The sequence below is a fragment of the Protopterus annectens genome, chromosome 12.part0 (assembly GCF_019279795.1).
Source record: "Protopterus annectens isolate FY-2018-M chromosome 12.part0, PAN1.0, whole genome shotgun sequence".
NCBI lineage: Eukaryota > Metazoa > Chordata > Ceratodontiformes > Protopteridae > Protopterus > Protopterus annectens.
The window spans coordinates 429,148,733-429,163,611 of NC_056746.1; the positions used below are offsets into that span (position 1 = coordinate 429,148,733).

At 39.1% G+C, this 14,879-nt stretch overlaps 1 protein-coding gene across 4 annotated transcripts in view; it reads left to right on the forward strand.

The window, feature by feature from the left end:
• Positions 1–14,190, forward strand: part of TSR3 (TSR3 ribosome maturation factor) — a 154,744-nt gene extending 140,554 nt beyond the window's left edge. For 3 of the 4 annotated variants that reach the window (XM_044089541.1, XM_044089539.1, XM_044089543.1), the window contains 2 exons: positions 13,637–13,700; positions 13,818–14,190. In XM_044089541.1, the coding sequence (XP_043945476.1) occupies positions 13,637–13,700; positions 13,818–14,061 (308 nt within the window). In that variant the 3' untranslated portion in view covers positions 14,062–14,190. The remainder of the gene's footprint in view (positions 1–13,636; positions 13,701–13,817) is intronic. The other variant, XM_044089542.1, reaches the window with a different exon arrangement.
• The last annotated feature ends 689 nt before the right edge of the window (positions 14,191–14,879 follow it).

The following is a 14,879-nucleotide window of genomic DNA, read 5'->3' on the forward strand; positions in this document are numbered from 1 at the left end:
ATGCCAATAACAGCCTTGAAAAGTATATGTGAGATATATAAAAACATTTGTATCTGATGACAGTAGTATATAAAATATAAGATTGCTATGGAATAACACAGTGCTGATATGGTTGCTGTAGTGAAAAAATATATATAAATATATATGTGAAAATGTATAAAAAAAATATATAAAAAATGTAAAAAAATATATATACAAAAATATACAGAAATAACACTATATATATATATACAAAAAACCTATATACAAAAAAATATATATACAAAAAATGTATATATATAAATTGTATACAGAGTGTATATCTAAAAAGTATATGAAAAATGTTTCCTATAAAAAGCTGTCATAATGTGTATGAAATATATATGAAATGTATATGTATGTCTCACTTGGAGTATAACTGAACTACCAATATACAATATCACTAGTATACACATATGGAAAACAAAATATGAAAACCAAAAAATGGAATATGAATTCATGAGCTAATACATTCTAAGTGAGAAGACTTTTTATAGAATAGTACATTTTAAGTAAGGAGACTTTTAATAGAAATACTATCGTTCAATCCTGGTGGTGTAGTCGCATCCAAGAATAGTTGCCACCAACTTTCCCTATATGCAATAAGAGCTTTAATGTCACCACCCCTAGGGTTGCTCGGAATTACTTCCAATATCAAAAATTTAAACGTGTGTGTTTCTCCTAACTGTTGTACATGTCTAAATAAAGCATTAGTGAAATCCTTCACCCTAATGCTATATAAGTGATTATAAATGCGCTTTTTTATGCATCGTTCAGTACGTCCCACATAAAAAGCCTCACAGGAATCGCATTTGGCCAAATAAATGACCTGTCGTGTGTTGCAATTTCCCTTTTTACATTTTATTAAACTTTTGTGTCCATTCTCTAATCTTAAATCACCTTTAGAATACATGTATTTACAGTAATTGCAAAAACCACATTTATTACTACTCTTTACAGCTGTTGTATTACTCACTTCTTTAATGTGGTGTTCCAATAATTTCTTCATGTTGAAACCCATCCGATATACAAATTTAGGTTTCTTACCCAATATGTTGACTAAGTATTGATCACTACTAATCAGGTGCCAAAATTGAACAATAATTTGCTTAATTTTATCCGACCCTGAATTGTATGGTATAATACATGCTCTTAAATAACTGGGTCCCACTCCTTTGTTGTTCAAAACAGGTAGGTTTTGAATATCACCCGACCCCAAAAGCGGTGTATATTTTGTGCCCCGATTCCTCATAATATCTGTAATGATGTCATCCATCATGTTTTGTGGGTAACCACGTTCCCTAAAGTAACCCTGAATTTGTGAAAATTCCATCTGTAAGTCCACTAGATCCGATACCATTCTAACAGCCCTAATGCATTGTCCCTTGAAGACATTGAATTTCAGTCTCGGGGGGGTGACAACTAGTAAACTCCAGATAATTGTTCGAAAAGGTGGCCTTCTAAAAATTTTTGAACTCACTTTCCCATTATGATGAATTACTAGTGTATCCAAATATGGCAAGCCCTTAGAATCAACAGCATGAGTAAACTTTAAATAGTCACTACTGCTATTGATAAAATCAATAAAGATCTGCAATTCATCAAAAGTTCCCTGCCACAACAAGTATAAATCATCCAGAAATCTGGAGTAATATATAACTTTGGAAAAAAGTGGGTTCTTAAACAAAATTTCATCTTCCCAATAAAGCATGACTAGGTTAGCGTAGATGGGGGCGCAAGCCGCCCCCATCGCCACACCCCTAGTCTGCTGGAAGATCTCACCTTCAAAGTAAATATAATTATTCTCTAGAACTAGTGTCATCATTTCAGTTAACAGGCTGATGGTATCCCATTCTAAATCTGTATGCCTCCTCAAGCTGTTAGAGAAGGCCTCTAACCCCTTTTCCTTAGGGATACATGAGAATAAATCCATCACATCGATGGTAATGATAAATTTAGTGTCAAAATTCTCTGGGCCAGAAACTGGGTACTTTGAAAGGAAACACCACGAATCCTTGACCATATGTGGAATTAGTGTGTAAATGTTCTTTAAGGTTGTATCAATAAACTTACCCATCTTAAAAGTTTTAGATTCTCTACCCGAAACTATGGGTCTCAGGGGGGGTGACATTAAAGCTCTTATTGCATATAGGGAAAGTTGGTGGCAACTATTCTTGGATGCGACTACACCACCAGGATTGAACGATAGTATTTCTATTAAAAGTCTCCTTACTTAAAATGTACTATTCTATAAAAAGTCTTCTCACTTAGAATGTATTAGCTCATGAATTCATATTCCATTTTTTGGTTTTCATATTTTGTTTTCCATATGTGTATACTAGTGATATTGTATATTGGTAGTTCAGTTATACTCCAAGTGAGACATACATATACATTTCATATATATTTCATACACATTATGACAGCTTTTTATAGGAAACATTTTTCATATACGTTTTAGATATACACTCTGTATACAATTTATATATATACATTTTTTGTATATATATTTTTTGTATATAGGTTTTTTGTATATATATAGTGTTATTTCTGTATATTTTTGTATATATATTTTTTTATATATTTTTTTATACATTTTCACATCTATATTTATATATATATTTTTTACTACAGTAACCATATCAGCACTGTGTTATTCCATAGCAATTTTATATTTTATTACTGTCATCAGATATAAATGTTTTTATATATCTCACATATACTTTTTAAGGCTGTTTTTGGCATTACAGTATGGAGCGATTGTTCAGCTTTTAAACAACTGTACAGTAACATATTATAATATTATACATCATGTCATTGATTCCATCTATTTTATATTTATATTATATATACTGATTTGATCAAGTCCGTTCACCAACCTCTGAAAGGTTCTTAGTTTTTAGTAAACTTCATAATCCACTTTTTATATGGTCAAATGAGATGTCTATGAACTAATTGTTGAGGTGCAATAATGAATTTTCGTTGCAATTTATGTATAATTTATGTATTATTTATTTAGACTCATAGTATTAAGCTGCAGTCCCTTGAGTTTATTTAGTGGGGATGTTGTTATGTTGGGAGAGGTTAGTTATTATGACATTGCCTAAAAAGGCACAATAGGGGTGGCTAATGCCTTTTTCAGTATTTGAAAACCTAGAGACAGGTGCAGATCAGTGTGGCCTGTCTACCATGTCTTCCCAGGCTGACAGGTATTGAGTCCCCTTGGGCTGACACCAGAAGCTAAGCCAATTGTTAGTCAATCATTTTCTGTTTGTATTGTTTCATCATCCTTGTAGAAGGTAGAATAATGTGCAAGTCTAAGCTTATACCTATCTGTGACACATAATCTGAGAGCTTAGTCATGTCTGTCTTCATATAGTCCAGAGAGGTATGTCTCAAGTCATTCACCCCCACATGGACTATGAAGGAGTCATACTGGTAGTTGTGGTTGAGTGACTTGACTGACTTGACAGATACTGGCACCTAACAGTCAGCTAACCATAACCCGCTCCTTATCCAGCCTAGTGAAGGGGAACATCCATGTGTCTCACAATGGAGTCACCTATGACCGGTACATTAGGTTTTGTGGTGTTACGTCTTTATGGGCTTATATGTTGAGACATGTGTGTGTGTGTGTGTGTGTGTGTGTGTGTGTGTGTGTGTGTGTGCAACCTGTTTGACATTCAGTTTTTCATTATATGAGAGTACTGCCTCCAATTTTTTAGTGTAACTGCATCTCTCACATAAAGTATTTGTTTCAAGAGTAAGTGGTTATCAGTGTATATGAGGCAAGTGCTACATGGCCTCAGGATGCCTATGTTTATCAGGTTGGCAGGAGAGATGATTCCCGTCCATGATAGCAGGCTCTTACTGTATGTTTTATTAGAGAAGGAAATGGGTTAATTTGACAGGAATGTGCTGGTAGAGCCGAGACTACAAGAGGGACCTATAATTTTGTGTAGGCTAAGGTTGATCAATAAGTCAACGGTGTTCAGTGCAACTGAGTTGTTTTTAGAGCAGCAGAAAAGCTTAGAAGGGTTTCACTGACAGCTGTTGGAAAAAGTGAGCTTCTAGGCTTTTGCATCTGTTCAAGGGCACTGCTAACCACCGCTGTGCGAACAGCAGCACCAAGCAAATGCGAGGCTTAAATACGAGCAAAGAGAAACAAGTGTTAAGCTAACTCCCAATCAGAAAAGCACACAATAGGTCTTCCACCAGCAGTCCTCAACTCAGACAGGTTAAATCAGCACACTTCTGCCACAAGGGTGCAGAAGAACACCTTCTTAATGTAGAATAGCTGGTTTAGAGCTAAGTGTAACAAGACTACACAAACTACTTACAACAGTTCTACTGCTAACAGATACAATGTAATACAGTGCAATTAACTACTTAAAGCAATAGCAGACAATCCATTTTTTGAAACTGCTAAAGTACAGTCACAATATATAAGAGAAGTGCAAAAAGATAGAGCCCTTTTGTGTGCTTCCCAGCTCAGATGGACCATGTAAACACCTACTGCCATTAAATGAGTAATCCCAGTCCTTCTAATGTAAAAGCACACTAAAAGAATGTCCGGAGTGAAATGCTATCACAAGCAAGCTTAAATGATGCAAAATGCTACAACAAACAAACAAACTTAAAGGTATAGATACAGCAATGAACTTTAAACAGCCTGTAAAACTGTGATTATTCAGTAAATCTTCGCTTTCTATAAATGAGCAAAGAGACAGTTTATAAAGGCAATAAAAACAAGGTAAGCCGATTAATAAGCCCTCCAGCCAATAAAGCTGCATGTAGGAATGTCAAGTGACCTAAACAGACCAGTCTACCTCCCAGTGCACTAGATGAAAAATCCACTGATCTTTTGACATAAAAACAAGTGCTTTCTAGGTTGTAAAAATCCAGCAGCTAGCTAGATAATGAATTCAGAGCAAGTAAATCAGTAGAACAGACAATGAGAGGCAAAATGCACTTTTTCATTATAAGCTCAAGGAAGGGCAAATAAATAATTCAAGATATCAGTAGCAGTATAGAAGCAGAGGTCCTTATTATGCTCAATTTGCAGTAGGTGTGGGCAGCTTAAAATCACCAGGTTTAAAAAGCAGATCAGTGAAGGGGAGGGTGTGTGGGAAAAACTAGCAGGGAATCACCAGCAGTGCTTTAGTTTATGTAGGCTTGAAATCTTTTCAGAAAAAAGACAGAAGTACAGAAATTCACTGTGTAATTAAGTATCACTCAGACTCATGAAAAAACTTGTGAAATGTCCAGCCTAGCTAATTTAAGTGTCTGTCTCTCACATAGAACAAAAATAAATAAATAAATAAAAAGCCAAGCAGATTTCTTAAAACAGAAAACAAAATGGATCAGGTAAAACAGAAAGCAGCTTTATCACTCACAGACAAGAAATTATAGGTTTATTTTCCTCACCCAGCAGGGACTCATCAGCAGTGCTTTAGCTTATGCAGGCTTAAAATCTTTTCAGAAAAAGACAAAGGGCCAGAAATGCAGAGGGATATGGCTGTCATTATGGACGCTGTTACCCAAGCTGGTAAATCCCTTGCAGTTAATGTGATCCTTCCATTACTGATGACATCTTATATGTGGAAAATATTGCTGTCTTCAAAGTTTGGGTTAAATTACATTATGATGTCAGTTTAAGGATGTCAGTTAGGGGGAATTCAGTGCCTCGACTTGCAGGAAGTATGTGGGGCCCAGACATACTTGGAAGGGATAAGCTACACCTCTCAGAAGAGGTTAGAGTGCTGAATAAACTCTCTGCCTCCCTTAAGTTGTTTTTTAGGCATGGTCAAATTATTTGACATTGGATTGTGATAAATTCTGCATATAATACTAATGAGACATTGAAGTGACCTATTTTGCCCCAAAAAACAAATTTCAGTTCTCAATTGTTTTGTAGGTATCACGTGGTCATAGATATATCTTTTTAAGTATTGTATGTAGTTGATTAAAACATTTTTTCTGTTATTTAAAAATAAAATGTTGGTTTTGTTTATTTGCCATATGCTTCTATTAGGGTGTCTAAGAATAACAATAAAAGCTTTATACAAAATAAATAAATTCTGCAGATAACAATAAGATGAAGGTGGGACTCAGCAGTGTCTATAACCTAAAAAAATGCCATAGAGGATCACCTTGTCTGTGCGGGAATTGGGGAATGTGCCATCACAGAGACATAGCTTAAAGACCTGTCCTGCATTCTAGAAATACCTGGTTGTAATTGTTTTCTGCTTAGTTTGGCCTGTTGAGCAAGGAGGTGATGTACTCATTCTTTTTTAAATCAGACTGTCAAAAGCATGGTTATAAAAACAAGTTGTGGGCATAACATATTTCTCACCCAAGTTATAATAAACGATATAAGCTACATTTTCCCTTTATTATCCACCCCTTCTGTGTCACAAGGTTGCTAAACGTAACAGTCCTTTCCATAATATTATTCTAGTGTTTGACCTAAAATGTCCTTTTATTGACTGGGAAAATTACTTGTATGTTCCACCCTATAATTAAGCACACACCCCATTACAATTCATACACATTAACGATATCAGACATCCATTTGGTAAATAATGCTAAGGTAATTATGGCACCCTGAACAGTCAGCTTGTCAGTTAAAGATCAAGTGTAAATGTTTAACATTTCTTTTTGTTATAATTATGCCTTTGTCTTGTAAAGTGGGCTTTCTTATTGTAAAATGTGTTATTTTTATTTTAGTTATTTCAGTGGACCTAAGTTTATCAAGTTTAATAAACTGTTTTTTTTTCTGTATACTGTATGCTGAACAACCGTCTAGTTGCTTCTTGATTCCATGTCATCTGGTCCCATCTTCTGATGATGCAGTAGAGGGAAGAAACAGCTTGTAGTGGGTAGGCATGTTTTCTTTTAGTCTGCAGCAGATTTTATTACAACGTAACTAGAATGCCGCACAATCAGTCAGACAGTAAATCAAAACAAATAAGTAAATAAATTAGCACAGCTATGTTCAAGTGAAAGATAACAAAAGATGGCACAAAACAAGCTTCTAAGTAAGGTTTGTTGTCCCTGGCGTACAGTGTAATAAAACTGATGTAAAATTAATTAATCATCATCTGTCAGTGCTTCGATTGATTGGTTTTTAGCGAGAAAACTACAATGTGTGAATCACCTCAATGATAACCCTACTGCACAGTGGTTTTGTATGTTAAACCACAAGGAATTAGTGCTAGAAAGAAAACATTTGGGATAATTTGTGCATCTGTGAAAATGCAGCTCTAGTAAAGTGGTCATAGGGTTCATAGGTTGGTAATAGGCTATCGGCCCTAGGGCCTATACAAGCCTAGCCATAACAATTCCCTGGATATTTCTTCCCACAATATTTACTTCCCTGGACCCCTGTCTAGCAGGGTGACTGACATGATCCCCGGGGTGAATTTCCTATCTCCCATCCAATCATCGAGGTTCCTTTACTAGAGGGCCAAGGAGGCGCTCTGCTTGACATGTATGGGCAGTCTATTCCAGAGTATGGGGAGTCTGTGGGTCAGGAACCTATCCCTCCAGCATGTTTTGTTCATTGTGATGAAAAGGTTTAGATCCCTGGAACATGTGGTTCTGAGGGATTGGGATTTCTTTAAGTGGAGCATGTCCAACAGCTCAGGGTTTGACATGGCCTTGTATGTTAAGCAGAGATCGCCTGTCAATAGACAATGCGCCACAGAGTATAGCTGGAGTTTTTTTAGACGGTCAGCATAGGGCATCTGCTTTAGGCCTGTGATTCTTTTAGTGAGGTATTTCTGCAGCCTTTCCAGCTGTTGCAGATGTCTTGTGAGGTACATACCAAAATGGGCATTGTACTCTATAATGGGTCTAATGAGGGATGAGTACAGTGGGATAATGACCTCCTTTTTTTCTGGATGAAAAACTCTTAGTGATGAGGTGTGCCACATAGAAGGATTTCCTGACTGTTATGGCGATGTGGTTATCGAAGGTGAGACCACTGTCCACCTGTGTCCCTAAGTCTCTCATCACACTTTTGGTGTTTAGTGTACTGCCACCTATGTGGTAATTCGTGGGTACATGTTTTTTCCCAAAGGGGATAGCTTTACATTTCTTGGCATTAAGCTTGAGCCCATGGCTCTGGCACCAAGCATCATTTTCTGTAAGGCCCTTTTGTAGAATATCCACATCATTTGGGGATTCAGTAATGGCTCCCAGTTTGCAGTCCTCTGAGAACTTTGTTAGCCAGAGTCCCTTAGTTTTGACCTGTACTTCAGAAAAGTAGATGCCAAACAAGAGCGGCCCCAGGACTGAACCCTGAGGTACTCCACTTGTCACTTGTCTGGAACTGGATTTGGAGTTGGCTACTTTTGCAGTCTGGGTTCTGTCAGTAAGCCAGTTGGCAACCCATCAAGTGATGTAAGGATTTATGCCCAGCTTAGTAGGTTTATCTATGATTCCGGAGTGAGGGATGGTGTCAAAGGCCTTGGTGTGGTCTAGATAGGCTGTGTGGACCGCCTTACCCTCGTCCACAGCTCTGGAGACTGATTTGAAGAAGTCACTCAAGTTCAGGAGACAAGATCGGCCCTTCACGAACCCAAACTGGGTGGGGTCCAGTGTTTGAAGGTTGCCAATGTCTTTGTTTATAAGTTCCATGATAATGCATTCCATGCCCTTGCAGATCATGCTCATCAGACTGATGGGATGGTAGTTCCTGGGATCCAAGGTGGATCCCCCCCTTGTGGAGTGGGATAACTGTAGCTATGCGCCACTCAGTGGGCTCAAAGCCTGAGGTGAGGTTATGATTAAACATGACACTTAGGTGAGGTGCCAGTTCATTTTGTAGTTCATGTAGTACACAGCCCGGGATGTCATATGGTCCCATGGATGCTGTATTCTTAGCTTTGGAGAGTGCGGTATCTACCTGTGTGGGCGTGATTACTTGAATTTGGCAGTCTTTTTGTACTGAGATGGGCCCTTTCGGGGATGAGAGGGGGTGAAGCTGGCAATAAATCGATCTGCCAGGATATTGGCAATATCCTTGGGATCAGTATATTTAATGCCATTCTGTTGTAACTCGGAGCATATCTGAGCACTACCATTTAGATTCTTGACATAACTATAGAATGCCTTGTGGTTGTCTTTGGAATCTTTGGCAATTTTATTTTCGTAACTAGCTTTGGAGGATTTTATGAGGGATCTCAGCTTCTTACTGAGGCTGGTAAGGGAGTTTTTTGCATCTCGGGATTTTCCTCTTCACTGCAACAGTTTCTTCCTTTTGTTGTATAGTTTGTGTATGGCAGGGGACCACCAGATTGGCTTCCTTTGTTTTTGGAGGAGAGCGTCTTGGTTCTTTTTGGGATGGCACGATACATGCAGGAGTGGATGTGCTCATACAGTGCCTTAGTGTAGGCTTCAGCAGTCGAACTTTCAGCTCCCGTCTGCATGGGTGTCATGAAGTTTGTCACTTCTGACTTGAGTAGCATGAAGTTGGCTTTGGAGAAGTTTTTTACAGAGGTTTCCTTACTGGGGGTGGGAGTGGGATGTGGATGTCAAGGGAGATTTGCTTATGGTCAGACCTGACCAATAAGGGGGTGACCACTGGTGTGGAGCATCTATCTTCCATATTGGTAATGACCAGGTCAAGGGTATTGGAGCCCCTGGTGGGACAGTGGATTAGTTGATCCAGGGCGTTGGAATTTATGAATTCCAAGAACCGTTGGGAAAAGGTGCTGGTACCTGAGTAGTTTTCCCAGTTAATGGCAGGGTAGTTGAAATCACGCAGTATTAGGGTGTTTGGTTGTATCTTAATATTTTCCAGTATGTTTAGAAAGGTGTAGTGAGAATCTTGGGGCATGGTGGGGGATCTGTGCAAGCTACAGTTTGGATTGCAGTCTTACCTAGTGTAATTGCACCTGGAGAATTTCAGATGCATTGTGTTGGGCAACTAGCCTGGAGGTGTGAATATCTTTGGTGAATATGGACACTCCTCCACCTTTAGTGTTTCGGTCTTGGTTTGGTGGCCGAAAAGTGTAGCCTGGTATTGCAGGGGTGCTCTCAGGACCTTTGAACCAGGTCTCAGTTACTGCACAGATATTGATGTTCTCCATTTTTAGAAGTGCCTCGAGAGAGTGCATTTTGAGGTTTAGACTTCTAGCATTGAGTAGCATTACCTTCAGATTTTGCATGCTTGTATCTGTTACGGTGGTGGTTTTGTCCTTTGAACCTTGCCTAAAAAAGGCACTATAGGGGTGGCAAGAGCTTTAGCCAGTAACCTGAATCCCAGGGGTGACAGGTGCAGACCATCTCTGGATAAGCATCGTGGTTTGTCGTTCATGTCATCCCAGGCAGACAGATACTGGATCCCCTTTGAATGACACCAGAATCTTAGCCAATTGTTGAAGTCAATCATTTTGTCCTTATAATGTGGTATCATTCTGGGCGAAGGCAGGATGCTACACAGGGCTAGGGTCATACCTGCCTGGGCCACGTGATCCAAGAGCTCTTCCATGTCTCTTTTCATGTAGTCCAGGGACGTACGTCTCAAGTCATTTACTCCAGCATGGACAATGACAGTCGTATTTGTACTTGTTTGGAGTGACTGGAGTGCATGCGTTATGTGGCAGATCCTGGCACCTGACAGGCAGCTGACTGTAATTTTCTCCTTGTTCAGCCTGGTGAGTGGGACATCAGTGTGCCTGACCATTAGTCACCTATGACTAAAGTGTTGGGTATGTTGTCTTGCCTTAGGGGCTGTTGTTGGGTAGCACACTGGTGTTGTGAGCTATGTGTCACTTTGGTTGTGACTGGTGTTTGCATTTCAGCTTCGGAGGTCCATGTTGCTTGGGCAGGTTAATGTTAAGGGCCTCCGCATATGTGGGTTTAGTGTTGCTATGTGTGGGTGTTGATGATGTGGGTTTTGAAGGGCTATGTGTTGCTTGAGGTGTAGTGCAGGTGTTAACCTTCTCCTCTTGACTGTCTAGCATAATCTTGGCTGGAGAGAGCTTTGCTTCCAGTTTGGCTATGTAAGTGCATCTTTCGCAGGTTGTAGTGTTGGGTGGTAGGAGGAGAGGGTTGTCTGTGTACATGAGGCAGTTGCTGCATTGCTCCAGTATGCCCAGATTCACCAGGTAGACAGGAGAAATCACCCGAAGCTGACCCTTGAACATGCCTGATTAGGTGCTTTTTTGTAAAGTACAAGATAATTCCATAGTAGATGTTCTTCTTTCGGCTTTTCCCGGTTAGGGGTCGCCACAGCAGAACTCCGGTCCACTAATGATTAACATTAGATTTTTATGGTGCCAGCTTGACGCCCAACCTTCAACGAAGGCATGCCCTACGCATATCTTTCGAACGCCACTCGACCGTGGGGAGGACATGCGGACTCCACACAGAAGGCGCTCCAGCCGAGAATCGAATGGGAGAACGCCTTGCTGTGAGGCAACAACGCTACCGCTGCACCACCGCGGCTGTCATTCCATAGTAGATAATAGTGTTAAAAGAATGCGTCATTTTGGAATTTGGCACCCTTATCTTTGGCTTTATGTACTATTTATGAGCAAGCACTAAAACAGAAAAAGACCTTAGAGTTCATGCAGATGATGCAGTTTCATTTGATTCCCATGTAGCCACAGCCATTTAAAAGCATATGGATTTGCCAGCCTGATCCTGCAAGGGTAGAGAACAATGCCAGGTAGTTGGCTTGAATCCTAGTGTACATCTCTTATACACATATTCTAAAAGTGGTCTTGTGTGTGTGTGTGTGTGTGTGTGTGTGTGTGTGTGTGCGCGCACGTGCGTGTGTCTACTTGACATGACCGAATTGTCAGTAGACCGACTTTCAAATAACTGAGACAACCATGCCAATAACTCGAAAGGCTGACAATCCACATCACCGACTCTCAAAAAAACAACCCAGTAATGTGCGATGTACCTCTCATGTAATGCACAAACAAAAGCAACAACTCATCCCATCTAAGCACTGGCCTGTCAAATTAAATGTACTTAACAGCTACCTAACTCTCCCCCAAACCCTGCAGATAAACCAGTACCCGCGTACAAATAACAAATCCCATTAAATATTCATGTGAGTACCCCGCAAAAATATTTAGTGGAGATTTGTTAAACCAACATTCGCAGTCATTTTAATTTTATGTTTTTTAGGGGGGCTGTGCCCTCCAAGCCCCCTGCAAATTAAATATACCAACTCTGAGATTGCACTACAGTGTGGAAATGAGCAGATTTCCTGTTCTGCTCAGCTTGAGAGTCGACATTTCAAACGTTAAGTCATCTGAACGTCGGCGTAGTCAAGTTTCAGTTATATGAAACTTTGTTTTTTTGGTCTTGGTTAGTTGAAAGTCGGTCTACTGACATTTCGCCATGTCAAGTAGACCCATGTGTATGTGTGTGTGTGTGTGTGTATGTGTGCGTATACACACACACACACACACACACACACACACACACACACACACACACACACACACACACACACACACACACAGTGTTCTGTAACTTACTCATAAACCTTAGGTTGTTGGAGAAGGTGCAAAGATTCTACACAAAGACCGTCAAAAGACTTCAATGTTTATTTTGTAGCAAAGGACTACAGCAACTGCTCTGTGTACCTCATCGCCTTCTTAGATGAGATCTGCCATACAGAGGATTAAAGGGCCCTTTCTGCATCAAATTCTTTATTTAGAATGTCTTCACCAAATGCCGAATGATCTGAAGTAGACACAGCCACAGTAAAATTTAATATCAACTGCACTGTTTAAAGTTACAATTTCATATCTGGTAGCATCCCGCTCTTACAAGCTCCACCCCCCACCCCACGGATTGAACTCAGACCATCAGTCGATGCATTCAGGAAGGATCTGGATGAATACATGAATAGCCATACGTTCCAGTTTGGGGTCCAGGGCACCAAACTCCTAAGTGGTCAGCAGGCTTTGAGCTTCTTCAGCAAGTCAAGGAGTTTATGAACATTAAAACAGCTACATTCATTTTTTGTTATAGTTTCTTAGGAATTTAAATATGTCATCTTGAAAATCTGTAGTCCGTAAAGTGAGTTAGTGCAGCAGGTATAAATACATTAGTAGAGCCTTCTTTAGACCCATGGGAAAGATTTGAAACCCCCCTCATTCACACTTTCACATAATACATCAAATGTATTGTTACTTTTAGGAAGTGATTATTTTGTAAGGTTACTTTAACCCGTTGTTACTGTTTGGATTTTTTTTTTAATGTTTCCGTCTTCATAAGTTTGCAGACAGATTTGGTTGAAACTATGTTTTTTGCTGATTTGGTTGAGCTCCCTTTGGAATTTTTTGGACTGTGCTATTTAAGAAATGCTTTCTTAACAGTACTGATTAAGCATTTGTTTTTGCTGCATCCTTTGCAAGGTATTTGTTAATATGTGCACCACATAAGAAAAGTTGTCATTGTTTATTCGGTTTCAAATTACAGTGTCAAATTATAGTGATGGATTATTTAGTTGTCATTGTTTTTACGATTTGAAATCACATTAGATTATTAACCAGATTTTATTCCTGTTAAAATGGTCAGACACCTATTATTTCTGCCATGCAGTTGTACTTTGGAGTCAGCTTATTAATTTTCTGCCTTACAGATCTATTTGATACAGAGTCTGGAAGAGAATTTTTAAACCCCAACAGATGTGTTTGTTCAAACAAGTAAGATAAGTTTACTTTCTTCACTTTTAATGTGATTTTTAAGAAGGAGATTGATTTAATGAATACATTCTCGTGATTTAATGAATACATTCTCATTGCATTCATTTTCTTTTTGAGAAGGGTGATGGAAAGTGATGATGATGATGATAGCGAAGATAACGATGATGAAAAAGAGGAAGAAATTTATACGAGTGAAGGTGAGGAAGAGGGTAGAATAGAGCCAGAACCTGAAAAGACTGAACAACATGAGAGTGAAGATCAGAGTGATGAGGAAAAGGGCACACAGTTGGCCAAAAAGGCTTGTGCATCAGGAAAAGAACCAGTAATTTGGAAGGGTGTCAAGAAAAGACTGAGGGACTAAATTTGTGTTATATGTAATTTCTTTTGAAAAGGATTGGTGTAGCTACATAATATTCATAAACCAAAAGTAAGTCTATTTATTTTTGAATGTTCTTTTGAGTGTAAATAAACCTGAATTGTATTCTTTAAATTTGTCAGTTTCACTTGCTTGCAGTATCACCATACTATTTTGTTTTTTGGTGGCATCAGTTTGCAGTCATGACAGTAGTGATCATGTGTGAGGGAGTAGTATGTGATCGCTTTCCATGTCTGAGCCAATAATTTGCTTGCACTGTGACCTGGGACACCTTGCAGCACATATATATATATATATATATATATATATATATATATATTTCATCATTGTCATCAACTTTCTTTTACCCATTTTCTGCACGGGATCAGGGTGTTGTGTCAACTGTCACCACATGTCTCAATTCAGTGCCACTCTGCTATCTTCTTCTACAGTCATGCCTCACTGTCACAGGTCTTCTGTCACTCAATCCATCCTTATCTTTGCTGGATGTTCTCATTTCCTTTCTTCCTGTCTCTCCCAAACTTTCTTCATCATATTGTCTTCTGCTTTCCCGTACGTGTGCCCAAACCACAATAATCTGTTTACTTTGACCTTCTCTGCAGTTGAAGCTACTTTGATTTTTACTCTAATTCATCATTCTTTCATCTGTCCAACAGTCTGCATTCTGCCTGCTGTCTGAGGCACCTCATCTCCATCACCTCTAGCTTCATTAACTGCCCTGCCTTCACTTTCCAGGTTTCTGTACCATATAGTAGTACTAATTGCACTACTCTTTTGTAAACCTTATTTTTCAGCTTCTTTGG